The 25,590-nt window shown below is 49.6% G+C and overlaps 2 protein-coding genes and 1 long non-coding RNA gene across 3 annotated transcripts in view; 1 reads left to right on the forward strand and 2 right to left on the reverse strand.

Moving 5' to 3' along the window:
- The first annotated feature begins 8,716 nt into the window (after positions 1–8,716).
- The window catches only part of LOC310881702, a 41,686-nt gene continuing 24,812 nt past the window's right edge, over positions 8,717–25,590 (forward strand). The window contains exon 1 of the long non-coding RNA XR_014572510.1: positions 8,717–9,945. This is a non-coding gene — a long non-coding RNA (uncharacterized lncRNA). The remainder of the gene's footprint in view (positions 9,946–25,590) is intronic.
- On the reverse strand, positions 15,354–18,040 carry LOC310881699 (uncharacterized protein). Its single transcript, XM_083799240.1, has 4 exons — positions 17,822–18,040; positions 17,706–17,735; positions 16,752–16,880; positions 15,354–15,693 (listed from the first exon to the last, which is right to left on the reverse strand). The coding sequence occupies exons 1-4, from the start codon at positions 17,972–17,974 to the stop codon at positions 15,430–15,432; spliced, it is 576 nt and encodes a 191-aa protein (XP_083655366.1). The 5' UTR covers positions 17,975–18,040; the 3' UTR covers positions 15,354–15,429.
- On the reverse strand, positions 22,635–23,693 carry LOC310881700 (uncharacterized protein; the record flags this gene model as incomplete). The annotated part of the gene is made up of 4 exons (XM_083799241.1): positions 22,635–22,774; positions 23,031–23,192; positions 23,444–23,467; positions 23,559–23,693. The coding sequence occupies 4 exons, from the start codon at positions 23,691–23,693 to the stop codon at positions 22,691–22,693; spliced, it is 405 nt and encodes a 134-aa protein (XP_083655367.1). The 3' UTR covers positions 22,635–22,690.

Below are 25,590 nucleotides of genomic sequence, written 5' to 3' on the forward strand. Positions count from 1 at the left end.
ATTTTATTGTATTTCTATGGATCATGAGTTTTGAAACAAATAAATGTTCTTTCCAAAAAAATGATTTTCTATTGTGTCCCTAACGAGTACCTCAGTGCTTTGGTTCAGGGAGCAGCGGGCCTTTGCTTTGTTCTTCACTGAAGGTGTGTTGCTTTGTTGTCCTTTACTTTTAGAAAGACGTTGTTTTGGACAATGCTTTACTTGGGCTAGATCACAGCACAACTCTTGCACCTTCTACTGAAGCTGGAAAGCTTAACTTGTGTATTAACAATATGTTGTCCCACTGACCCAAAATGTGCAGCTTGTCTGCCCCCGTGGTACAAGTGATCTCAGTACAATAGTCACAATACTCATGAGAAGCCCTGCCCAGTGTTATGTTTATATTGGGAGGGGCTATCTGGACTTGATGCAAGCTGTTAGAAAAACCTGAAGGCCTTTTCAGCCGTCTTGACTATTCTTGATTCTAAGAGCAGGCATCTTTGCTGGTGAAACCCTGCATTTTTCCCATGGGAGCACTTGATCTAGCAGAGCACACCTACTGAACTTGAAGTCAGTAGGACAGTTGTGTTGCTAGCAAAACATTAAACTCATTTAAATGTGTTGTCCTCTCTCAAAGCAGAGTAAATTGTAGCTTCCTTACTTTAAGCTGAGAAACAGAAAAAGCTGTGTATTTCTCCTAATAACCTAAAAGAGCCCAAGTTTACCTGCCTTCAGACTCAACGCAGTCCAGCAAGTTTCCCTTCTGCAGGACATAGTTTAATAGTTGCTCTCTAATCTCTCACAGCGCTCTTTTGCTTGCCATGAATGTTGTGGTTGTTGGCTAGCTGCTCAGAATATTTCATTTCTGACCTCTAGGTTTCTTAGTAAAATCTCTCAGCACAACATAAAGCAGAACTCCTTATTTCCCAAGTTTACAACAAAGCGTTTGACATATGACAGCATCACAGATGTGAAGATGAACTGAGAATGAGCCAAACCCACACTCTCTAGTTGGACAATTTTGGATTTCAGAGGGAGGAAGAAGAATCTACTTAGACTTTCTGTTAATTTACCACGTTGACAGATAAAGTTCACATCAGGACTCTGGCCAAGAATCTGTACCGAATCTACTTCTGAAACTGTAGTTGGCTTGCAAATACCATTGTTAACAGAGTTGTATCATACTGAACATTTAAAGTGAATTTTGCTTGCTTGTTTTCTCTAGGAAAAAGTGTATTTTATTCTGAGTCTTCTTCTACCTTTATTCAGACCATCCCTCAGTAGGATGTGAGAAGTGTGGATGCAGAACTGCTTGAATGCTAAGGCTTTTTATGTCGTATGCAAGATATGCTTGCTGCTAATCTGAGCTGAAGAAAAATAGCTATTTTAGAGAAAACAGCAGATTGAGTTTGGGGCATTCTGTAACTCCCAGGCATGTTTGTGCATTTTGGCCTTGAGAGGGCTTTTATGCTGGAAGAACTATATTTTTCTTCATCCATGGACAGGGAGCTTTTGTAATTGTATCACTGGTACGGTAGGTACTCAGTAGTTTGGTTTAGACTGAGACAGTGTCTCCTGACATATTGTTGACTCTTTTTCACAGGGTTTAAGTACTTAATACAGATATTCATACGCATTGCGAAGGCTTGCTGTAGACAAGTGGCTGCCAGACACTTGGGAGTGCTTGGGGATCTTTCAGAGGGGATCTTTCAGAGGTCTTCAGGTTGGCTGTTAGTTACTTGTTGACACTGTCTCTAAGGCACTGCTCTACATGATAGGTGCTGATGGAAGCAGATAGCATGTGAATTCTCATGGAAAGATGGTCTCTTATCATGACTTATCTAGTCATAAGAAGAACCACCCCCAGCCCGTGCCAGTAATCCGCATCCAGTTTGAGCGTGTGGTTTCTTAACCCCTGGCCTGATTGCAACTGTGTGGACACACGGTGTGTCACTGAGCAGTAATGCAGCCCTCCAATTGGGTTAGGAAACCACCTAAAGCATAAATCCTCAGCTGTGTAGGCTCAGTGAAGTACTTGATCTTGTCTTCTGCATTAGAAGCTGCTGCTTTCCTGTTACAGTGGAAAAACGTCTATGTAATCATCTTAGAGGGGAAAACCAACATCCAGGCTAAAATGTATAGGGTGGTGCCTGGAGAAAGGGTTTAGCTGTGACAAAGCGAGCCCTGTGAGCAAGGCTGCTGACCTCTTACTCTATAGTATTCACAGCTGGGAATTGTTCCGTGCCTGCGTAGCACTGTGTGTGTGTGTGTGTTTATCTGCTGTGGGAAGAGCATGAGTAAAGCCTATTAAGGAAGGATAATGAAAGTGAGCTCTCATACCTTGAGGATTTTCATGATTTGGGATTTTGGGAAAGATGCTTGATAGCGTGGACTACTTGAAACCCTAAGGCAGCCTCCAACCCCTTGCATGTACCCTCTGGGATGCTGGTGCAGGTGAGAGGAGAATCTTGCCTTCCCCTGCAGTGCCTCGTGGAAGCTCACCTCGTGGCAGAGCACGGCAGCCTGTACCCTGTAACCTTCCTCTGGTCTGTCATTTTGCCCACAGCATCACCACAGCAAGGCTCCGTTTGCAGAGCCCTGGGAGAAGGGACCTCCCAGCCATGCTCCAGCTTTCAGACTGCCTTTGGCTCAAGTACGTGCTTCAGGGCTTTTCTCTTGAAATTCCTGGTAAGGCCTTGAAAGAAAATCCAAAATGAAACCTCCCTGTTTGCTCAGTGTTACCCATCAGCTAGGTCAGAACCCTCAATACAGCTGATGAATGATTTTCCCCTTAGAATCTGTTTTTCCTACCACACTTCCCTGGTGCTCACAACCCCATCAGCAGCTTAGGTGGGCAGTGGGGTTCTCCTCAGCGTGCGTTGCCGTGGCTGGGCAGGCAGGAGCAGTGCCCGCAGCAGCCCCGGCAAGGAGCAGGGCTGTGGTTCCAGTTGCGGGGTGGGTGGGCAGCAGGCGCCGCGGAGGTACCCAGCCCCAGTACTGCAAACAAAGCCATGCAAGGCTCTTTGCTGGCAAACGAGTGTGTGGGTGAAGCTGTTTTGCAACAGGTTTTTTGGGGCTAAAAGATATACTTTTTCATGTGTTTTTGGGTGGGCTGGCAATGGCAGGCCTGGAACGCACTCTCAGCATAACCCAGGGCATTTCTAACTCCCTTGCTCATCCTAGGGCACTGCTGAGGAGCATTCGTTAAACGACCCTTTCAGACCTGCTCATTTTTCCTTTCTCTGACCTGAAAATGGCCGAGCGCTGCTGCTCTCCGTGTGCTGCAATAAGGGCTGGGCTCTGGCTGAGCTCTTGCTCGGAGCATCCTCGTGTTCCTGCTTCCCGGCGCTTCCGTTAGCGGGAGCTGGGCCAGAACAGGAGAGCTTCATTTGGTGGTGGTCTGACGGGCTGCTGATGAAAAATAGTCAAATCTAGTGGGAGTCACCTCTGGCCCCAGGCTGGGAGGGTTTCTCCTTCAGCACTTGTTGTGCCAGGCCCCAGCTGCAGAACAGAGCCGTGGTGGTGTAGAACAGAGCCGTGATGCCGTTAGCCTTGTGCTGCTGTGGGGAGGTGAGAGCCCGTGGTGGCTGAAGCCTGGTGGTGATGTGCAACTAGACGAGAGCAAACTGAGCAAATACAGATGGCCGCTTGTCCAGTTGTTAATCTCTTCGGGCCTTGGAGTGCTTTATCATTCCTTATAGCTGCAGAAGATATCGCTGTCAGCGTCTGTAGTCTGTAACTGCAAAGACCATGGAAGGTTGGAGGTGTCACATTTTGCCTCCAGTCTGCCAGCCGGGGATCAGCGACCTGAGGGGACCTCGTGAACCTTCCGAGTGTTCTCAGCTTGGCTGGGCCGGGGCTGGAGTGACTCACGCAGCCGTGGTCCCCCGGGGTGCAGCGGTCCTGGTCTGCAGGCCAGAGTGCTCTCCAAGCGCCACATCTTCCAGGAGGAGGAGCCGGAGCTGCCTCTGGCACCCACCCCATCTGCTGCAGACGGGCTGGGCCTGTGGGGCCGCTCGTCCCGCTGCCTCCAGCCCCGTGTCCCCGCTTTCCTTTGAGCATGGCAGCGGGGGACCACCAGCCACGTGTGGCCACCACCAGCCGCACAGCCACGTGCGTGGCACCGCCGGTCCCTCGGTGGCAGACCTGGGGTGCTGCCATCTCTTCCAGGCCCTGCCGCTGTGGCCTCGCAGCGTTTGCACTGGGTCTGCGGCGACTTCCTTCGCTTTCATCTTAGCTCTTGAATGAGAGACACAAATGAAACACCTCTGACTCAGGGAGATAGGTGAATTTGTAAGCCCTAATACCACACGCAGCCCTAGTCTGTCACTTCCTCAAAAGTGCTAAGTTCTTCACGTTCTCGGGTCTCGTTTTGCCTCCACTCCTGCGTTGCACCGGAGCGGTGCTGAGCAGCGCAGCGCGGCCGCGTCAGGGCGAGGGAGGTGGGGGCCAAGCTGTCCGCAGCCGCTGTCCTGGCTCTGTGCACGCCTGTGGGGCACCGCCCTCGCTGCAGAGCCTCTTTCGGGTGTCCTCCTTTGTCGTGTGAAGGCCTCAGCTGCTTTCTGGGAGCTCCCACTCGATCCTGCACGGGGCTGAGCACTGAGCTGGTGCGTCCTGTCAGTCACTGGAGGGAAGCGGTGCCTGCGCTTGCACCCTGCACAGGAATTCAGATTTCTCAGTGACTGGGAATGGTATCTGAGTAAGACCTGAGCACCTGAATCGTTTTGTGACAGAAAAACATTGGCCCCTTGGTGCTTTCAGGGGGAGGCTTTGCACAGGCTGCGCTGCCCCGCTTTGTTGCCTGTACGCCCTGCTCTAAGCAATAACCTGGCTTTACTAGATAACGAGCATCGTTTCACTCACAGGAAATAGGAAATGGTGAGTTGTGTTTGGTTTTGAAGCGATACACAAGAAACATTCTTGTGAACGTGGGTGCATTTAAACCTGGAGGAAAACAACAGCAGGCCGCCGGTGCTGGGGGCTGCAGCAGAGGGGGCTCCGGCCCCACACTATGGGACAGCAGGGGGTCAGCTGTGTCCCGGGGGGCAGCCGGTGACTTGGCTTTGGAGTGGTATTTCCATCCTTGTTGGTCCTGACCTGACCCCAGAGGCCGCTGGCAGCAAAAGTGAATCGGGCGCCAGGGTGTGCGGGTGCTTGGGCCTGCTTCTGTCTCGTAGAGCTGTGCCCGTGCCACTGCTCTTACTGTTAAACCTTTTTTTTTATTTTTTAATATGCAAAGAAACATAAGATGAGTAAATGTCCTAGCTGTTGCACCTTCCCAAGCAAGTGAAAACAAGAGGGATGACCCAGGTGGGGCTCCTGTGGCGACGCAGCTGCCCGGACAGCGCTGCTCCGTGGGGAGAGCCCAGCCGCTGCTGCCCCCTGTGTGCCCAGGAACCTGCCAGCACCTTGCAAACACAGAGGGGGACGAAAAGTTTAAATTATTGCACCAGCTCTGCAAATAAAACCAGGGCTGTGTGAAAGCTGGGGCCTGGCAGCAGCACTTCCTTTCTTGCTTGCCTTCCCTCTGCACTGCTGAAAATGTATGCGAAGAAATTCCAGTGGGGCCTTTTGGTTTGTGGCTTCACAAAACCTCATATTTCATCCCCAAGGTGTTGTTTCAATAAGAATAAATTACGGGCACATAAAGACTGTAAGTTTTTAAACTTCTAAATCAAGATTTGCTGCTTTTGTGCACTGCCACCTCTTTGCTTGGAGTCCCCTTCTCTGAACCAGAAGGGAAAAGCTGCAAGATGCAGTCCTGGCAAAAAGAGACGTCCTTCTGGGTATTTGTGTGCCCCACTTGCAGAAGTGTGCAGCTGCTGAGGTGGAGAAATGCTGACCTAGGTGCCACAGGACCAGGACTTGGGCTGCACCACGTTTTCATCAGGGGCTCCCTGGACACTGGGGGTGGCTGCTCTGCAGGGCGAGCACCCAGCAGTGCCCTCAGCAGTGGGACCTCTGCTGTGGGGATGCTTGTGCCACTTCTGTCCGCTTTAGTCCCACAAACCCTTCCACGCCTACGAGCAGCTCCGGGATGTGTACGGGTGTTTGCATGATGAAGGTTTGCCTTTGTTCTGAAATGTCAGTCAATAAAAGAATTAGAGAACAGTTGGGAGGAAATGCTCTAATGATTAAAAGCCATTTTTAGCTCATACCTGGGAAACCACAAGCTCGTAGCTTCACACAGACCAGAAGCTGCTTACAAATCATCTTTGCAATCAGTGCCTCTTTCCCTTCACTTGATGCTCATCTCCTGTCAGTGCATGGCCATGGCTGCGGTTGCACTTTGTTTGATGTGTTTCAGAAACAGCAGCTCTGAGTTCACAAAGTCAGAAGTCTGCCTTACGCCGAGCTGGGAGATTCAATTAAAAAAAAACAAACAAAAAAAATCCCAAGCCCTATCTGCCTGCAGCAGGGCTGGCACACCCCGAAGCGCTACGCTCCCTGCAGCACTCCTGGCTCCTGTAGTTCAAGTTGTTGCTGCTGCCAGCCTGGGCTTCGGCTCTCCCAGGGCCTTGCAGCAGCTTCCAGCAGCACAGCGAGCACCACGTCCCCAGGATGGGCCGGATCCAGCGCTTCCTGGCGAGGCTGAAGCTGTCAGAGCCCCAGGTGACTTGTGAGCACCTTCCCTCCCTTCGGACCAGGCGTCACACCTGGGGCTGTGGTGAGCGGTGCTGCTGCTCAGCCTGTGAGCACATCGTTTTCTCCGGCTCCACGGCAGGTTGGTGACAGCTGCCTGGTTTCCACCAGCGTGAGCTCACACAGAAATCATCGCGAGAACTGAAAACAGGGGAAATGGCTGAGGAAGCGTTTGGTCTCTAGGAAATACTTCAGAAAGCCTGCTTGACTTGAGGTGGTGGTGTTCAGAGCAGCCACCGTCAGGGACTGGGTGTTCTTGAAGCGCTGGCTCGATGCACAGATAGAGGCAACCGCATCTCCCGCCCCATCGGCTGGGCTGGGCGAGCTCAGCACTGCTCAGCACCAGGACCAGGCGCACGGAGCAGAGCAGGGCTGCGGTTGGGTTGGTTCTGTAACCAAGCTCAGGGGCTGAGCAGCTCTGTTCCCCACTGGAGGCTCTGGGGCTCAGCCCTGCAAAGCACCCGGGCTTCCTTCGGCAGTGCTGTGTCCGTGCCACCTTTCTCCTACACATTTGCAAGATCAAACTCTCCATGTGTCTCTGAGGAGATGGCCAAGATATCTATGTGCTCAAAATAAGGATTTTCAAACCCATGCTGGTGTTGTAAGAAAAACGCCCTGGGCTGTTAATCTGTAGGTAACGTTGCCGGTTAGTCAAACACTTGACCCATGTATTTTCTGAATGTAAAGTCGCACTGGTCTGCAATTTGGCTTTAATTTTTCTCACGTCATTATTCACTGATCTCTTCCTTTGTAGTTGGTTCTTTGCAGGTTATTTCCCATGCAACACTTTTCCATTTCTACCACACCAGGCCAAACTTTGAGGACAGACACGTTAAGTGCTGGGCACGGGGACAGCCTCTGTAAACAAAGTGACCCAAACATTTTCTGGTGCCAAAAAGAAACAAAGCAGAGAGACTACACCCACAACAGCCAGAAAGGACACAAACCCATTTTTTTTTTGCTGCTGCCTCAACCGCTTCAGCTCGCCAGGGTCCCCAGCAGCGAGCATCCCCTGCAAGCAGCGGTGTCGTGGGCAGGTGCTGGGGGTGCCGCGGGGGGACCCGGGTCTGATGGCATCCAGCTGGGCGAGCCGGGCATCAGCTGCAGCCCACAACCCGAGAAGGCTGAGGAAGAGCATTGAGTGCTCGACAGGGAGGGGTTGTTTCCTCGAAAACAGCTTGCCTTTATTTAAAACGCTTTTATTAAAAAATGTACGTGTTAAAATACCCCGAGTGAAATTGAAAACAGAGTCCTTGTTTTCGCTGCTGCACAGTGAGCTGATGGGATGTCCTTGTGAGGGGGGCAGAAAAATAGAAGTGCCCTCGTCTCCTTGGCTTGTTACTCGTGGTAAGTACAAGTTATTTCAGCCACTTTTATAACCGGGGGCAGAGGGACCCCGTGGCTCCCCATCCTGACCTTGCAGCCCCTTTGCCACCGTGCCTTGCGAGAGGTGGAGGGCCCGGCAGCACCGCCTGCTCCCTGCTGCATCCCGGCCCCAGGACAAATGCTGCACGTGGAGGGGCTGGGCTGAGGAGGGCCCCAGATGCCCAGAGCTTGAGGGATGTTGGAACGACTGCCCCCAAAGTGTGAGAAAGAAAAACCTGCGGATGTTCTTCATGCAAAGGGAAGTCACAGAGCTCTTCTCTGAGCTGGCAGAAGACCAGCGTCTGAAGGGCAAGGAGACCTTTGCAAATGAAAGGTCACTGAGGAGAGGAAAAAGAGAGAGAGCTGATTCTTGCTGCTGCTGCTGTTTGCACGGCAGCTCTGGGAGCAGCGAGCAGCGAGCAGCCAGCAGCCGGAGCCTCCTGAGGGTGGCTGAGCAGCATCGAGAGCGGCTCTGGGGGAAAGGGGCGGCACGGGGCAGGACTGGTGCACTTCAAGCCCCGGGTGATTCAGTGTGTTTGGGAACAAGGTCTGTACAAACCCTTATTTTAACCCAAAGATACTTTGTGGGGATCCTGTGCCCTGGGGCTGCTCTGAGTCACCCTGCGGTGCCCGCACACCCGAAACATGGGGAGTGCAGCACATCAAGGCAAGTCGTTGCTGACTTCCATTCTTAGCAACGTTTTCCCCTGGAAGCCACCAGCATCGCTCACCTGCGTCCCTGTGTTCCTGGAATACGCGGGCAGCGAGGACCTGGGGGTCTGGCTGGGGGCTTTCCGTGGAGGCAGCGGGCAATCCCTGCTCATTCCCAAGGGATTGATCCCATTCTTTTCCAGCTGCTTGTTGCAGGCCTGCAGCTCAATGTCTGAGCCTGGCTGGGATTTGCATGTAGAAGCCAGTATCAAAATCCCATTAAAATGAGGTGGCAACGAAGGTGGGATTTTACTGTCAAGAGCTATTTTTTGTTGTCGTAACAGAGATCTGCCCCGGCAGCGAAGCAGTGCTTGTAGAAACCATTTGGAGCTGGCAATGATGCTTTTTTTAAACAGTGTCTTCCACTAGAGGTGTTCTGTGGTGAAGCAGCCATCACTTCTGCGAGTGTCAGGCATGAGCAGAACATTTCATGTGATGTGGATTGTTTCTAAACTCCTGAGATGTTGCATTATTATATCGATCAAGTGTAACTTGAACAGCTTTCCATATAAGTAATGGCCACAGTGCAAATAGTTAATACCTAACATTGCATTTTAATGCATTTTAATTCAAATAAGGAAATGCTGTCGTTATTGGGGAGCTGCAGAAACAGAAGGGGGCCTCGTAAGGACGTGTTCTGCAGAACTGAGAGGTTCGGCTGAGTAACAATGGGACAAGGGACGTTTCTGATGAGTGATTTGAGTCCTGGCTAGATCACAGAACAAAGAAGTCGCTCGAACTTCTGGAAACTGCACTCTGCTTTCTGCTGGATTTCCAGCCCGCAGAGCAGAGCTGGCAGCACGGGACAGCCCCGCGGGGACAGGGAGCAGGCGCCGCGCTGAGACCCTCCGGCCGCGGCGTGGTGTGGGGACGCTGCACGGCCACGTCCTGCTGCTGGTCCCTGCTGCAGCATGGCATTCAGCTGGGAAACTGCGGTAAGTTCATCTTTGTTGCATTTTATGAGCCTTTTCTGGGAGGGAAGACTGGACTGCACAGGAAGCTGAGGCAAGGCAATGACCACTGCGTGCACTCTCAGCTCCTGCTGCTCTGCCACCGCAGCCTCACCGCAGGTTTTTATCAGAGGGAGGTCTCTCTCTCGCTGCATCACACCTCTCTCTTTTCTATTTTCTAGCTAATAAGCCTTCCTTTATAACTTCTCAAAAGCTAAAATACTTTGTAAACGCCTCTCAGCCTAGACTGTAAGTGACTGCTCCATGTAGCACCTTGTCACCAAAGCAAAGCCAACAGGTAAGTGTATTTCCATTACACCACTCGGAGATTGCCAGGGGCATTGAGGCGGCCTTCCTTCTGGCCGGTGGGGATGCGATTTGCACCAGCCACGAGGTTTTTTCACCGTTCAGTTGAAATACGCGATTTTTGGAAGGCAGCGTTTAAGCTGAGGAAGAACCACTGGTTTTATACAGTGAAATCGCAGGGGGACGGTGGCTTTGCCAAGAGCACGGTGCCTGGATTTACGGAGGGGATGCAGGTGTGCAGCACCCACAGGTGTGGGCTGGGGCTGAGCACCGCTGATCCGCTGGGACGCCTCGTGTGTCCCCAGGAGAGCGGCCGGGAGGTGACAGGGGTGGCATTTTCACAGAGAGCCGAGGGGGAGGGAGGCAGGGACAGGACGCTCCCACCCCTCTGCTCCATCTGTGCGCCCGGCCAGGCCCCACAGGCGGGGAGGGCCCTGCTGGGCGCTGTCCTGCACGGAGCATTCAGGCCCCGTCGTGAGGGCGGGGAAGAAACGTTCATAACGAGCTATAAAACGTTAAAAACCTCGCATGCGAAGTGTATCACAGATCAAATATGCTTCAGGACACGAGAGCCCAGCACTTATGGAAGTTGTTAGAATTAAGATTGTGCTGCTGCCGAGAACATTAGATCCAGATTTTTTTTTATTATTATTTTTTTATTTTTTTCCATCGCCTTTGAGAATACTCAGAGCGTTGTGCTTGAAAAGCCTCAAAGTCTGGATGAAGATTCAAATAACTTAGGAAATTGGATATGGAGAAATGGGGCGATTTCAGGATTGTTTCTGAGCGGAATTAGGCGGGGTTTCTGCAGAGCCCAAGTCTTCTGAAAATGAATTCTTTTATACCTTTCGCACGTGGTTACTGCCAATGGTAGCCATGGTTCTAGTCTGCGGATTACTGATGGAGCGTTAACGCAGACAAATGATTTAATGCTTGACATTTCTGCCCTTGACTTTTTTTTTTAGTAAGGTATTTTTTAATGATTTTTCCGTTCTGTATGGTGGTTACTATTGCTATTGTTAGAGAAAGGTATGGTGCCGTTTAATAAGAACATGCTCGTTGCCCACTGCAGCTCATTGCATTCATGACTCAAGGATGTGGCTAACAGCTCTATCTTTAAAGGGGAAAAAAAAAGCTTAAAATATTTCAGCTGTGATAAATAGGTACTTTAACCTCAGTGTCTGTCCTGTTTCCTCACTCTTTGATAAAGTCATGGGAAAGAAGAAATAATTTCAGTGCTGAAGGTGTCTGGCTGTGCCTTTGGGTAAAATCCCGTGGGTTAGGTGTGTGCAAGTCTTCTCTCTACCATCACTTCAGCAGGTACTTTCAGATGGCCACGGTGGTAAATGGTTTTGACGATCATTCTAAAACAGGCCTCTTCATTTTTCCATAGAATCAGTGACCTTAAGAGCAACCTGCATCAGGGTCTTCGTTTTTAGCATCTCTGCCCAGCTTTGGTTGTTTTATTATGGGATACATTCTCCAATTAAGATGTTAAATCCAGACGCGGCACGGTGGGGCAGAATTAATTTTTTGCTTGGTTGAATGCTTCTTGGTTCTTTTACCCTGTAGAAGCCTGTGGGATGCCAGGCACGGCCCTGACCTTGAGGGTTTGTGGCTGGCCGGAGGCTGGGGCCATCTCTGTCCCCAGGGACCTTTCCCTCACCCCAAGTGTGAGGCCAGCCCTGCTCAGTGGGTGCGAACCACAGGCAGCCTCAGTGAAAGTCCTCCTCGGTTATAGTTGTATCTAATGGGTTTTAGATGACATGAGAAAGAAAAGGAAGGCCCAGTTTTCCTGCTAAATCCCATGGTTTGTGCGTCTACGCAAATGCCGGGTCTGAGTCCCTTCGGTTTGCTGTTTGCTCCGCTCTCGGCTGACCACTGTGAGATGGTGACGTGGGGTGCCCAGAGCAAGTGTAGGGACAGCAGGAAGGGAGGGCTGGGCTGCTCGTATAATTTGCACCAGAAGTCTGATTCATCTGTTGGAACAGAAACTTGCAGTATTACTTCTTTCCACTTAAAGTTCCTGGGAGGGATGTGGGAGCTCTCTGCAGTGCTTCATGAATGTTACGTGTTTCAGCTGCTGTCGTGCACTGCTTGTAGGGGTTGATAATGCAAGGCAGGAGCTGGGGTAGGACAGGAACTACTGGGATAAAAGTGCTGAAGAGGGATAAAAAGTGCACGGGATGCCCAGAAAGGTGGTGGAGCCTCCGTCCTTGGGGATCTCCCAAACCTGTGTGTCCCAACACCTGCCACAGCAGGGGTGAGAGGGGAGAGCAGCCCAACCTTTGCACTTGCCCTGGTCCAACTTCATGAGGTCCCTCTCGGCCCAACCCTCCAGCCTGTGCAGGTCCCTCTGAACGGCAGCACAGCCCCCTGGGGTGTCAGCCACTCCGTCCCATTGTCCAGGTGACTGATGAATAAGATGAACGGGAAAATTCGGATGACACACACTTCCCACGTGTGATCTGGAAATCACACATAGAATTTCTCTGGAAATAAGGTGGTGCTGAAACAGAATGTGAAACTACTGCAAACTACGGGGTAGATCACCTTAAATTTCTCCTCTGCAATTCTGAATGAAATTTTATTAGTTTGCAAGTTGAGGTTAAGTCGCTGAGTGTTGTCCTTGAGTAATGAGCTGGGATTTCACTGCTTTCCCTATCCGGAGTCATGGAGCTTTTCTGTGCTTTGCAGCTTGGATGGTCTACAAGCAAAGCAAGGCCCAGTTCTCACAAAGAAGTAGTCATTTCCATTATACAAATCACTCTTGTTCATGGGGGAAGAAGTCAAATACTGACTGTCATGAGCTAGAGCTACCCTAGGCTGTGTCAGACCCTGGTGGATGGGAAGGTTTGTGTGCAGGAAGCACCCACGTGCATCATGCAAGGCAGAACAAATGCATCCATAAAGAAGGAACTGCTGCTACGTACCCAATATAAATGGTTAAGGTTTAATTCTGGCTTGTTTTCCCTTTCTTGGTGCAGGGGCTGCAGGTGTATGCATTGAGAAGTAAATATCTGTACAGAGATAATGAGTTCGAGCTATGAGTGGGCAGTGGGTGGCTGTGGTTTTACCTCTTTACAAACTTAAAACAAAAATGAGTCATGCTGGGGATGCTATGGGACTTTCTGATAAGGTCAATGGAATATCATAATACTATCGTTTCAGAGGTAAGCCCAAGCACCATGTCCAGAATTTTGAAAATTAAATTAAATTAAGTTAAAACTAATGTTTGGAGGAGCTGCTGGGGCAGGCTGGGTGCTCTGAGGAAAAACCCAGACCTAGCTCAGCAAACCTGACCATAGGAGATAACAAATTTACGGTCTCCACTATGAACTCCTTAAAATCGTGGACTCCCCCAGAATAAATGTCTTACTGATAAAAACAAGTTTCTTCTGTCATCCATGGTTCATACATTGACTGGTGCACACTGTCTGTGTTTCTGTCAGGTTTGTGATTCTTAGAAAAGGACTTGGAAATTAATGCCAACAGATTCTGCTAATATGGATCAGTGAGTGTGAAATGGGTATGAACCAGTGAAAAGTATTTGAACAGACTGGCTCCAGGCGCTTTTGAGGATTCATTCTGTTTTTTCTCATGGTGTTGGACAGGAATATTTATTTCATCTCTAGGGTTTGTGAAGCTAAACTAAGTGCTCTTCAATTGCTTTTTTTTTTTTTTAACAGTTATTGTCAATGTACAGTTCAATTTCAGCTTCCAAACATCACTGTGATGTGGGTGTCCCCAAAGTGCTCATCTTGCATTGGATGCAGAAGGATGCAGACAGCTAAACTGAGACCCTCCAATCCCATCCCAAACATTTTAACCTGGAGATGCCTGATGGTTCGAGGTCTTCCAAGCACGCTAGAAAAATACTTATGTTTGGAATGAAGCCTGGCAATTCAGCAGGTTCTCTGTCCGTATACAATACACGCTGTGTCTGTCCTTCTCACCATCACTCAGTAAGCTACAAAAATCAGTTCTGACATCCCCCTCTAGACTAGATACTGGTTAGTGATTAAGGCTTTATGGGAAATGGTGTAAACCTTCTGGTTTGTGTCTGCATATGAATTTTCTATATTTTTACATGTGTGATAAATCCTACTTCCATTATGAGTCATTTCCATCATTGTTAGTGACTTGAACACATATCCTTGTCCAAAACTCCTAGAAGCTGGGTAGGCCATGAGTGCCAGAGGGGTGAAGCATGTTCGATGGCAGCAAATGTCTAAGCACCAAGATAAGCTTTACCTAGCCAACAGGTATTTGCACTGTTTCTGGGTTAGAAGACCATTCAGTGACTCAGTCACGTTTTGTCGCAGTAATTCTGAATCCTACCTCAGCCTTTTGTTAGAAGAGCTGCGGGTTATTAACTGATGCCAGCTAGCTCCTCTACGGTACGTGCCAGTTGTCTTTTGGCTCGTTGTCATGGCAAACTGCGTTTCTACCCAGATTTAGAGATGTCAGCAGTCTGGGTTCCCCGTGTTCCTCAAGTCTTGAGGACAAAACCCTTAAGCTCTGGTGTCTGCAGTTCGCACTGGTTCAGTGCTGCCTGTGTGCTCAGGAACAGAGGCATCAGGCAAGCAGCCTTCGAGAGACCGATGCCATTCACAGCCTCTTCTGTCTGGTGTCTTCCCATTGGTATTGCAGTCAGGGAGCGCTGATACTGCTGCGAGCAGAACTGCTCCTTGCCACTTGTTTGAGCCTAGGTAGCCTGCATTTTATTTTATTGTTTAAAATTCTGTTTTATGTCTCTTCCTAAGACTTTGTTATCGGCAGAGAAACAAATATCTCTGTCAGAAAAACAGCATCTGGCACCTGATTTGTACTGAGTTACACAGAGCTATGCAAGGACTCATGCATGGGATATCATGCTCTGTCTTTCCAAAGCATGTGAGTCATCACAGTTCTGGATCTAGTCATAAACCGTATGAACGCTGCATACTGAAGAGATGTGAAAAATCCTAAGCAAAATCTATTCGGTATGCAGATGACACATGAAGCCGCTACACATATCTGGTCAGATTCACGTTAAAGCTTATTGTAAAGAACAATTAAAAGTGATTACTTCAGTGCTGGGTGAGGTCTAGCAGGTTGTGTCCGTACCGGGTGCCGTGTCCCTTCCCTCCTGGGCACCCCCTGGATGAGTTTGCAAAGCCCCCGCTCTCCATGGGACTGCCCTGCGGGGCTGTGCTGGGTCCCATCAATCCCCGCTGGGCACCACAGACCCGAACCCCCCACACCCGCTGTGGGATCGCTTCCCAGCCCTGGCTAAAGCGTGTGAACGCTTCTTCTGTCCCTACGTGCCAAAACCCACGAGCCTCATGCCTTTCTCTGCATCCCTGGTGACACAATTGCATGTTTGGTGACCGAATGATACAAATGACGACACTGGGCTGAGCTTGGCATGAAAGGTTTTTATTGCTGTGTACAATTTAAAATCACCCACTCGCATTAACACTTAGCATGGATTCTAGTTTGTAAGAGGCATCTCTTGTTCCCCATCCCCAGCTGGCCCCAGCGCTGCCCAGGGGACCCTCTCCTCGGGCCACCCCTTGCGGTACCTCCGCAGGCGAGGGCAGGTGCAGTTCTTGGTGTACAGATCCACCTCGTTTCTCACAGTGCTGGTGCAATTGACCGCCTCGTTGACCCATTGCAAGAATTCTTTCATATTACATTTAAATTTTGAGAAATCTGCTTCCATATCTGCGCAGTCATTTTCATGGTTTGTTTTTTTCTAAGGAAAAAGAGTAGATGCTGGTTGATACAAGAGTTAAGAACAGTTCCACCCAAATGCTGCACGTTCTCCAGGACCTCCCCAACTCCCTGGTACAGAGCTAGAAGCAGGCCAGCTGTCGTTCACTGGCCTCAGATAATTTCACCTTGCAGATTTAAGACAGGTCAGAGCATTTCACCCGTAATATACAATTTCCCTTATAATATGCAAATCCTGGAGACACAAAGGGAGCCCAGGATGCGCTGTGTGGTCCCAGCAGCATCCCAGCCTGCTTGTTCTTACCACAGAGGTTTCAGCTGCAGCAGTGTGGAGTTCAGCATCTGGGTATCAGTTTCATCTGCAACTTGCAGGCATTAAGCAAACTGATGCATATCTGTTTTTCTTCCAAAAAGAAGCCTGTGGCTCTGTTTCAGGTCAGCAATTACAGCCACTTTGAGAACACATGTGAAATCTATTTTCCATCACCTTATTTTCTCTGTCTTTCTCTCTTTTTGCACCTAATAAATCATCATCATTACTGCAGGTCTAAATTATTACTGCAGGTCTAAATATTATCTGTATAAGAATGAGTTTGTGCGTGATAGACAAACCTTGATATCCTTCCATGGAGCTACAGCTGGTCCAAAATTAAAAAGGAAGAACAATTTCTTGGCTACCAGATCTCAAAATATTGAGTTAGAGTTTACCAAAAAGTGAGCAAGAAATTATGTGACAGGTGACATGTTACTGAAAAACTTCCACTAATTCTCTCTAATTCCTTCAGGGGAAGTAACTTTTGGGGAACGTTGGTGGCAATGTCTTCTCAGCATGTCCATAGACTTAACTAAAGGCCTTATCTGCCATCATATGTGAAAACTGGTGCAATCCAAGGGCTGCGGCAGCCTTGCCTGGCTGGGAAAGATCTGCTGTTTGCAGTGGCTGGGATTGCTTTGCAAGTGTCCAAGAGAACTAATGAGACGTTGAAAAAAATCCCCAAGTGGATAAATCCCCAACCTGGATAAACTGATAACTGCAGGAAAATGTTTGAAACTAAAATCAAATAAATAGCGAAAGCTTACCTTCAGAATTGAACAGATTTTTTCAAGCTCGCTCATATCTCTTTGAACTATGGTCATACACACAGATATGTTCAGTCTGTTTAGCTCATGAATGAACTTGTCGATGTTCCGGTGTGCACAGTTTTTGCTCTAGGAGAAAAAGGGAGAGTAAATGGTGTTCTAGTTTACAGAAAGAAGAAGAAAGGAACAGTTAATAAACCATATTAAATAAATCAACTATAATTTTCTCTGGAAATCTTAACTTTTTCTATCTGATTTCTTTTTCGTACCTTTTTAAGAAGTCATATTATATGTGCAGTATTCGTAACTATTACAACCACAAACTTTGCAATAAAAGTGCTCCAGTTTCTGCTAGTGGTGAATTTGACAACATTTCAAATTTGATCCAATTCCATTGAAATCAGAGAGAGTTTTTTGTTTGTTTGTTTTCCTTAGATATAGGTTGTTTGCAGATAGCTGCTTTGAGCATTTTTCCTTGTATTGCATCAGTTAGTGAACAGATCTTACAAACATCAACAGAAATTTCTCCTGAAAAGCATTACAAAGAGCTTAGAAAGCTGAGGAAAGGCATACCATTTGTAACTGAGAGCAGTTAGGACTAGCCACATTCAAGCAATCTTTTAAAAATAGGACGTGGTGTGTTCAGAAAGCAAGAGGAGAGCTGCTGACTTGAGAAGAAAGGCTGTCCCCTGAGCCAGCCGGGGCTCTTCCCATCAGCGGCGGCTCTGTGCCCCTCTTAGAACAAATTTTTGGTTCAGATCCCCCTTCCCATTCCCTCACGGCTCCCAGAACCACGGCTCTTTGCCAGCCCAGCAATCCCTCTTAGCTTTTTTTTTTTTTTTTTAGCCTTTAAGTGTCCTCTCCGCTCAGCGGTTATACTTTAAGCTTATAATCCATGAATCTCTTTGGAGATTCCAACTGAAAATAACAGAATAAGAAACAGCAGCTTCTTACCTTTAAGCTAGTCGGCGTGGTGAGATATCCCTGAAAAAGACAGAAATCAGTGTGTTACGAATTTTAAATCATCTCAAAAAGCAAGCCTGGGGTGGGGGAAGCAGAAAATGATTTACATTTAAAGATGTTTTTTCAGCATCCAGTAAGCAAATTATTTCCTCAATTATTGAAGTTTTATTGATCTTCTGCAGAAATGGCATTGCCTTCGGAGGAATAAAGTAACTGGATGCCCTACAGCTGAGTAGTAACAAGACCATGTAAAAATACATTTTAAAGGTGTTGTATCTGGGAGCTCAAGTTTGGTCTGAAATGTGCCTCGAGTTCAAGCTCCTCTCCCTTGGCAGATGCTAAGCTCACTTATATAGAGAAGCTTAGTTAAGGGCAGGATGTGATTACTATCTTATCTCAGTTATGAATCAATAAAATAGGAAATAGACAACAACTTGAGCTGTCGAATTAGCGACATATCTCATTTGAGAAGCATTTATGATTAGTGTTCCAGCAAACTTCCTAAAGGCTCTAACTCCAGGGCAACGTTTCCATGCAAGGAAGAGCGATGTACAAGGGCACTAATGACGTGCAAGGGCACTAACGATGTGCAAGTTAGTGTAAAACTTACTAACGTCTGAGGAAGCTGGAGTAACACAGCCATAAAGACCATCGTTTCTTGTCGGAGGAGACTGCGTCCTATATTGCTGTGAATTACTGCAGCTTACTTCTTTCAGTGCCCCCGTGGTTAGCATCTGCTGAGGATGGAGCCCACAGGAGCGAGGTGATCCCTGCATCTCTCAGCATGACCCTGTCGGGAGTGTGGGAGCAAGGGTGCACACTGATGTACAGCACTGCCTTGCAAAACATTTTCTGTGGGAGATATCTTTTCTGTGACCTGACAACAAAGCAGAAGGTTGTTTGTTCATCATAATTACTAAGAGTGATGACTGGACCTTATCCTGACATCATTAATTTTTTTTGACAGTGCCACATAAATCTTCATTCTCAGCTGTCAACTGCAGCTTATCGTTCTGGGGGAAACCTTCATCGCTTCTCTCCTCGCACTTGGGCCCTTCGCAGGAGCAGTGAGGTGCTTGTTTTTATGTGAATATGTGAGCGAGGGGGGGGAAAGGGACCAAAACCCAAGCGGAACACCACAGGCACCCGCCCAGGGGCGCTTGGGGTGGGATGCAGCAGGAGGGGGACAAGCTCTCCCCGCTCCCCTGTGGGCTGCGGCTCCTCAGCACAGCCAGCTAAGGGTGGGGTAACCACATGAGAGAGGGCACTTCCAGATAACTTGGTGTTTGAGGAGCAATATCATGAGAGCAATTGCAGAAGCAGGGCTTAGATAACACTGAGATAATGCGACTCTAAAGTAAAAAAAATAAACAAAAAAAAATAAATCTAATTGTTCCATGATGGGTTGCAATGAATATGGTTCATACAAGAAGTATCACCCGAGGGAGGTCTCGGTGAGGAATCACTTCTGGCCGTCAGGAAGCAGTGTGAAAAGTGAAATTATTAACAACCATATTTTGGGCCAAGCGTACCTGATGGTCTGGTAGTCTGCATCTGCCTGGGGACACCGCATGGCTCGTGCTGCCCCACCTTCTTGTTTGCTTGATAGCAGCTCTGACTTCAGCAGAAAGCTGCAAGGAAGGCATTTGACAATGCCAGAAAAAAATAGGCTTGGCAAGTGCTGCTTGGACGGGGTTAGCAAGGAGCCAGGCTCTCAGCTGCAGCGCATCAGCCCAGAGCTTTGCAAATATCCGCATCAGCCTGTGCCAGCTGAAGGTCTGGCCCAAATATTTCCCACATGTTCCAGTTTCTTCTCTAAATCTGTTTGATTTTCAGAGATGGTATTTCACGTAAAGTGTCTGATGATGTGCAGAAGTGGCAGGTTGGTTTTACCGGGTTTCATTAGGCAAAACTTTTCTGTTGGGCGAGGCACACGTTTCATTTTGAAGTCCTATGAATGCAATACGAAAGTTTGGGACAGGGTGGTGTTTCGAGTCCTTTGTCGGGACGTTTTGCGGTGCCCCTACTATAAACACGCACCTGCGTGTTACCTTTGTCCCCGTTGCTTCGCCGCTCGCTTAAGGTGCCTGGTTTGCAGAGCAGGCCGTCCCCCGCTTCCAGCACTGTGTGGAAGGCTCTTGTACAAACACCCACCTGGGGGACGATCGCCAGAGCTGCGCTGCCCAGTCCTGCTTGGCTTCCCCTCTCTATCAAAGACCCTGATTCATTCTCTTAAAATGTAAGCTTTTAGGATTGAACTGCTCGTGCAACGGCTCCCTGGTGTCCAGGCCCCCCGCTCCCCAGTGGTGCTGGTGGGACACCAGGGAGCCTTTGGGACCGGCAGGCTCTTGTCCAACAGCACGTAGAGGTGGTTAAAGTGAGTCAAGGAAAGCAACCTTTAAACGCGCTAAACTGGCACGTAAAACCGGTGAAGGTATCTCCCTTTCTCCGACGTGAGGCTCAGCATCTCCCGGGGCTGCAGGCAGGGAGCCCACCCCCGTTTTGTCCCGCGGGGGGTGTCACAGCCCGGCCCGGAGCCGCCCCCCCGCGCCGGGCCGCCTGGCCGGGGCTGCCCCCTAGGGGCGGCCGGGGGCAATTTAGGAGCCGCCCGAAGGGGGGGGGGCCGGGTTCGGGGCCCCCCGCCAGCCCCAGCACCGCCCGGAGCCCCCGGGCCGCGGCTTTATCGCAGGTGAGTGCGAGCCCGTGCAAAGGCTGGGGAACAGGCTGAGCTCTTGGCCACGTTCCCCCTGCAACCCGCGGGGTGCTGGCCCCTCTCGGAGCAGCCTCTCCCTCCCTGGAAGGCTGGAAATATTATATATATATATATTTTGCATGCAATTGTAAAAAACATCTTTTTGCAACCATGGCTCTTTGCACGCAATTGTAAAAAATCAGATCGCCTTTTTGCAACCCAGTGTCTTTGCTAATGCTTACTTAGTCTGTGGTGTCCCCCCCCAGCCTCTCCCACGGCACCGCTGCTAAGATTTATTCCTCGTTTAGCCCCGGTGCATTTGGCAGCTCCCTGAAGACAGCACCCCAGCAAACAGCGAGGTGCTGGGCTGTGAGCCGGCCACGCAGAGCGTGCAGCCTGTCCGGCTCCTCAGCCGGCTGCACGCCTAAACTGGGGCTGGGGGACAAGTCCCCCCGGGGCTGCTCTTGGGCACCATCCCATATACCCGCTGTCGGACTCCCCCTCACAGGCTGTAAAGCCATTGACACCTTGAGCCTCTTTTTCTAAGCACACAGGATTTTTGTGGGTACTGGTTAATGATTTATCCTTAAATATTTGGGGGAGGCAGGGTGATGATGACTGAACCTACTGTTTTTCCCCCTGTTCACACAATGACTACCGTGTCTGCCCTTCCCCAGCCCCGAAGGAACTTCTCTCCAGGTGTTATTAAAAATACTAGCTAATTCCTCAAACATGTCAGCTCCCTTAAGTGACTGCTGCGGGTTCTGGCGGGGACTCCCCTGCCCCTCCAACCTGCCCTTTGCTGAGGTCTGCATGGGATCGGGGATCCCGCAGGCACAGCACGGCTCCTACAGTCACTGCTGTGGGCTAAATCCTCTGTGAATCAGGGCTCCTAGGGGAACTTTCTTCCAGGTGCACGGCGAAACCTGCAGAAGCAGGTGGTGATGACGGGCCAGGATCGTGAAATTCCAGCCGGAGAATCCCCTCGGAGGGGAAGGCACGAGCACGGTGCTGCCTGGGGATGCGGGCACAGCCGCGGGCTGGTGCTGTGCCTCCCTTCCCACCCTGCCCCAAACGAGGTCTGCGCTGCCCCTTCGCTTCCTTCTGCGTGGGCGAATCTCCCTGCGATCGGAATATCCACCGGAGGGGAAAGGCGAGGTGCTGCAGTGAGCTGTCTGCCACGAAGTGAGAGCAAAGGAAGGAAGAACCAAAACCACGACCCACTATTTAGGCGCTACGTTTACCCTGATTTGAAAACAAAAGTGGTGTTACGTGGTGTCTGGACCTCCTCGTAAGCTGCTACACAGAGGAATTAATCATCTCTACAGTTTCTGTGTAGTTTTGGGTATAATACCCTCCTGAAACTGCCAGAACCTCACCATTAGAAGACCCCGATCAGACCAGTCTAACATGTTTAGACTGAATCTTCCTTAAATCACCATAAAACATCACAAATGAAATGATGATAGTTACACAGTTGTGCAAGAGTTTTATTTTGCATAGATTCTCTTAGAGTTCGATTACATTCATAGAGTTCTGCATAAAAGTTTCCCAACTATTTAACTGTGTGCTGTCTTGGCAGCACACAGGTCTGTTCAAACAGCCACATCTCCACAATTTGCACCTCTCATTTTTTTACATTTTAAAGCGATTGTCACTGCCTTGGTAACAGTAATGTTCCTCACTTTGGTTAAGATAAGCACTTTAGCATAATTTAAGGAGTAAAAGTTGCATCCTTGCACAAGACTCTCCCCTGACAATTACCATAGACTCTTCTAAAAAGATGCAAAACCGCACTGAAGGCATCTGGAAACATCGGGCTTCCCTTCGGCAGCTTATACCATCCTCACAAGACTCAGCAGAAATCACCTTTGTGTTCACAAGGCGAGAGGGGCTGAGCCTGGAGGTGGAAATCCAACTTCGTGAGGGTCTGCTGGGGCCAGACGGCTCCGAGAGCACTCGGATGCAGCTGGGAAAGGTGCAAAAGAAATAAAGGTGCGAGGGAAAGGAGGCGGTGCCCACGGAGCCCTCCGCACACACCAATAAATAAGGGTTTCCTGAGTTAAATAATTATTGCATTTCTGCATTACAAAAATAAATAACGTGACATTTCTGCAAATAAATAGAATAAATAAATATGAATAGATACAGGAATAAATAACGGCTCCCAGTAGCCTTGCTCACTAGAGTGAGGATACTCAAACGAGGACACACAAAGCTGGGGTCTCCCACCAGGCTGGACCAGGGGCACTTCAATCCTCTTTGAAGACTGTGCTGGTTTCTCCTAGTGGCCATAGTGGTTCAGGAACCTCAATAAATATTCCAAATTACTGTAAAAGTCCTTTTCTTCTGGCTCCCACTCATGTTCCTGGGGGGAAAAGAGAGGAAGAAGAGTTTAAGAAACATAATTTGGACACACAAGATGCATTTTGTTTCTTGACTGTAGTTTTTTTTAAATACTTTTTGAAAAAATAATTTTAAGTCCATGAAAGCACCGAACCTGGAGGCAGCTGCATGCTTGAACCACGCACACATTTCACTGCAACTTGGACAAACACTGGGATATCTTTTACAGTAATCTAAGCACCATAAAACAGTGAGCAGAAAGTCCATCCCAAGCGTACCATCCGCCCGTAGCATGTCTTCCCGGCAGCGTGGATGCTCCGCAGTTCCTGAGCAATTTGTCTCTCCATCGGCGTCTCTCTGCGGCTTTCCAGGACTTTAATAAATTCCTCCAGATAGGTGATGGCGCTCCCTTCCCACTCCTCCCTGGGAGTTATGTTGTTCTGCAATAGCAAACCTCGGTCATTCCTGCTCTTTCTTTACTGTATCACTGGTGCAAGAAGCATCCCACTAATGGAGCTGAAATGCTGATTACATGAAATGACGTAACCCAGCGGGACGCCTCTTTTGATGGCAGAAGAGCCTGCCAAAGGATGGGCTTTGACAACCACCGGATCCCCCTTCTGTCTCAAAAAGCACACAAGCCACACCACCAGCGACCGGCACTGCAACGTGAGCCGAAAAGCAATCTTACCGGAGGCGAGATTTCTCTGTTGCCCTGCAAGAGATTGATAAAAACCACATTAGCAGATGCGCTACCAGAACAAAAAGCCGGCCGTGCGGCGAAAAGCAAGCAGAACGGAGGTAACCTGTAGCTTCTCAACGTTGCTGATGGTTTCCAGCAGGAGGGAGCTGGCAACGCAGGCTGGCCCCGTGGCCGGTGGCACGGGGACCGAGGCACCCAGCGCCCAGCAGCTCAGCACCAGGCAGAGCAGCGGCAGCATTGTGGTGAGGCACCGTGCTCCCCGTCTTGGCTGGGGACGGCTGGCTCCTGGCTTCCTTTTATACGTGCACCGTGCGAGGAAATGATTAATAGCTCACCGCAAATATGCTCAAACCGAAGGCGAGAAGTCACCTGTAGAGTGGAAGTTGTTACTTTCTTATCTGACGGGGGAAACTACATGTTTCTAAAATAAAGATCCCCCGTAATTCAGTGGGCACTATGTAGTTCAGAAGTTTGAGGCTAATATGGTTTCAGATACTGGAAAAGCCTTATGATGCTAGAAGGATTAGTAGCAGATAAACCAGGGCTACCTAGACACCACCCAGATCTTCACATTTACATTTTCTCTCCTTGATGTTATAGCTCATCTTCACTTTTACCTTAAGAAGTGCTTCTGCCTCGTTCGGTATCGTTGTCCTAAGGAACCCGTGGCTGACCCAGTGGTGCCACGCTCACATCCAAATGACAAAATGAGAGCCCTCCAGAGACCCTGCGGCTGCTCTGTGAGCCAGGTGCTCTCCGGAGGATGTGAATCCATCCGGCTGGCACTTCCCTGTGCCCTGTCCACAGGAGGTTTGGGCGAGGGTCACCCCGTGTTGATGTGCCCGGCACAGCGTGCCCCCGCTCAGGGCGCACGGGTCCTGCATGTCAGTTCCGCAGCAGTTTTTCCACCTAACTGGCAATTTTTTTAGCGTGTGTTTGGTTGGATGCTTCAGGTCTTTCTGTCATTTTGCCGGTTGTTTTCTGGGGAAAGCAAGCGGTTGTCCCCGCCGCTGCCCACTGCAGAGCACTGCCAAGCCCGCGGCCGGGAGCTGGAGGAGCCCTTCTGGAGGCAGAGGCGTGGTGCGGAGCAGACTCTGCTCCCCTCCCGCACGCCCTGCCTCTGCTGGCACAGGGATCGTGGCAGTTTTCCTGCCTTGCCGGACTCCCCCCCGATGTTCCCGGCTTTCCCTGCAGTCAGCAGAGCAGTCTTACCCCAGAGCTGAGGTCGGGCCACCGTGCGTTATTGCGGTGGTGACCGGAGGAAGGCCAGCTGTGCCTTGTGCTGTCAATGAACGAGCATCAATCCAGTCCAATTGCAGGTGCACAGGGGGGAACACCTGTCCCCACTGTTCTTATCTGGTTTCTTAAAGAAAACCCCGTTCTTCTGATTTTATTGAATTTGGGGACAAGATGAGCACAGCGTCCTGGGCCCCTGAGTACCACACTCAGTGGAAACCAGAACTGCCCCCGGGGCTCAGACCCTCTCCCCCGTCTGTTCCCTTCCTAGAGAGCGGGTGGCCCAGGGCTCCGCGCATCCCTGGCCCTGCTGAGGCCGGGGAGAGAAAGCAGAGTAAGGAGTGCTTTAAAGGGGCCTAACGGGTCGCAGGTATTGCGTGGACGAGTGCACTTTCTGGTGCTGTACATCGCAGCCAGTTTCAAATCACGCGGAAAAAAATCTCATCCCTTGGAAGAGGCGGGGGGAATCAGGGCTGCCGCTAAACTCCCTATCAGTGAGCACCGGCGAATTAGTTTTTTTCTCACAGCTGGCTGAAGAAACGAGAATCTCTGTAGGAAGAGCAGAAGGGAAAGGAGTAGGCAGTATGGACTTTTACCGCTGGAAAAAAAACAGAACTGCTGCGTTGGAACCCCACCTTGTTCTCTTTATTCTTTTTATAGCAGCTAATGACAGGCAAATGTGTTCTTAGATTGCAGCCAGGATGGAAAAAAAAAAAAAAGCTGATAAAATCAGAAAGGAGGATGGAACTTGTGGTGTGCTCATGTACGTACGCTGATCAGTTGGTCTCTAACACACTGACTCATTTGCAACCAGTCAGAACTGAAACCGCTGTGACCACTCTGCTCATCTCATGGCAGGATCGGCGCTGACCTTTCTTTCCTTTCCTGCAGCGAGGGGA

Source organism: Anser anser (assembly GCF_964211835.1).
Source record: "Anser anser genome assembly, chromosome: 14".
NCBI lineage: Eukaryota > Metazoa > Chordata > Aves > Anseriformes > Anatidae > Anser > Anser anser.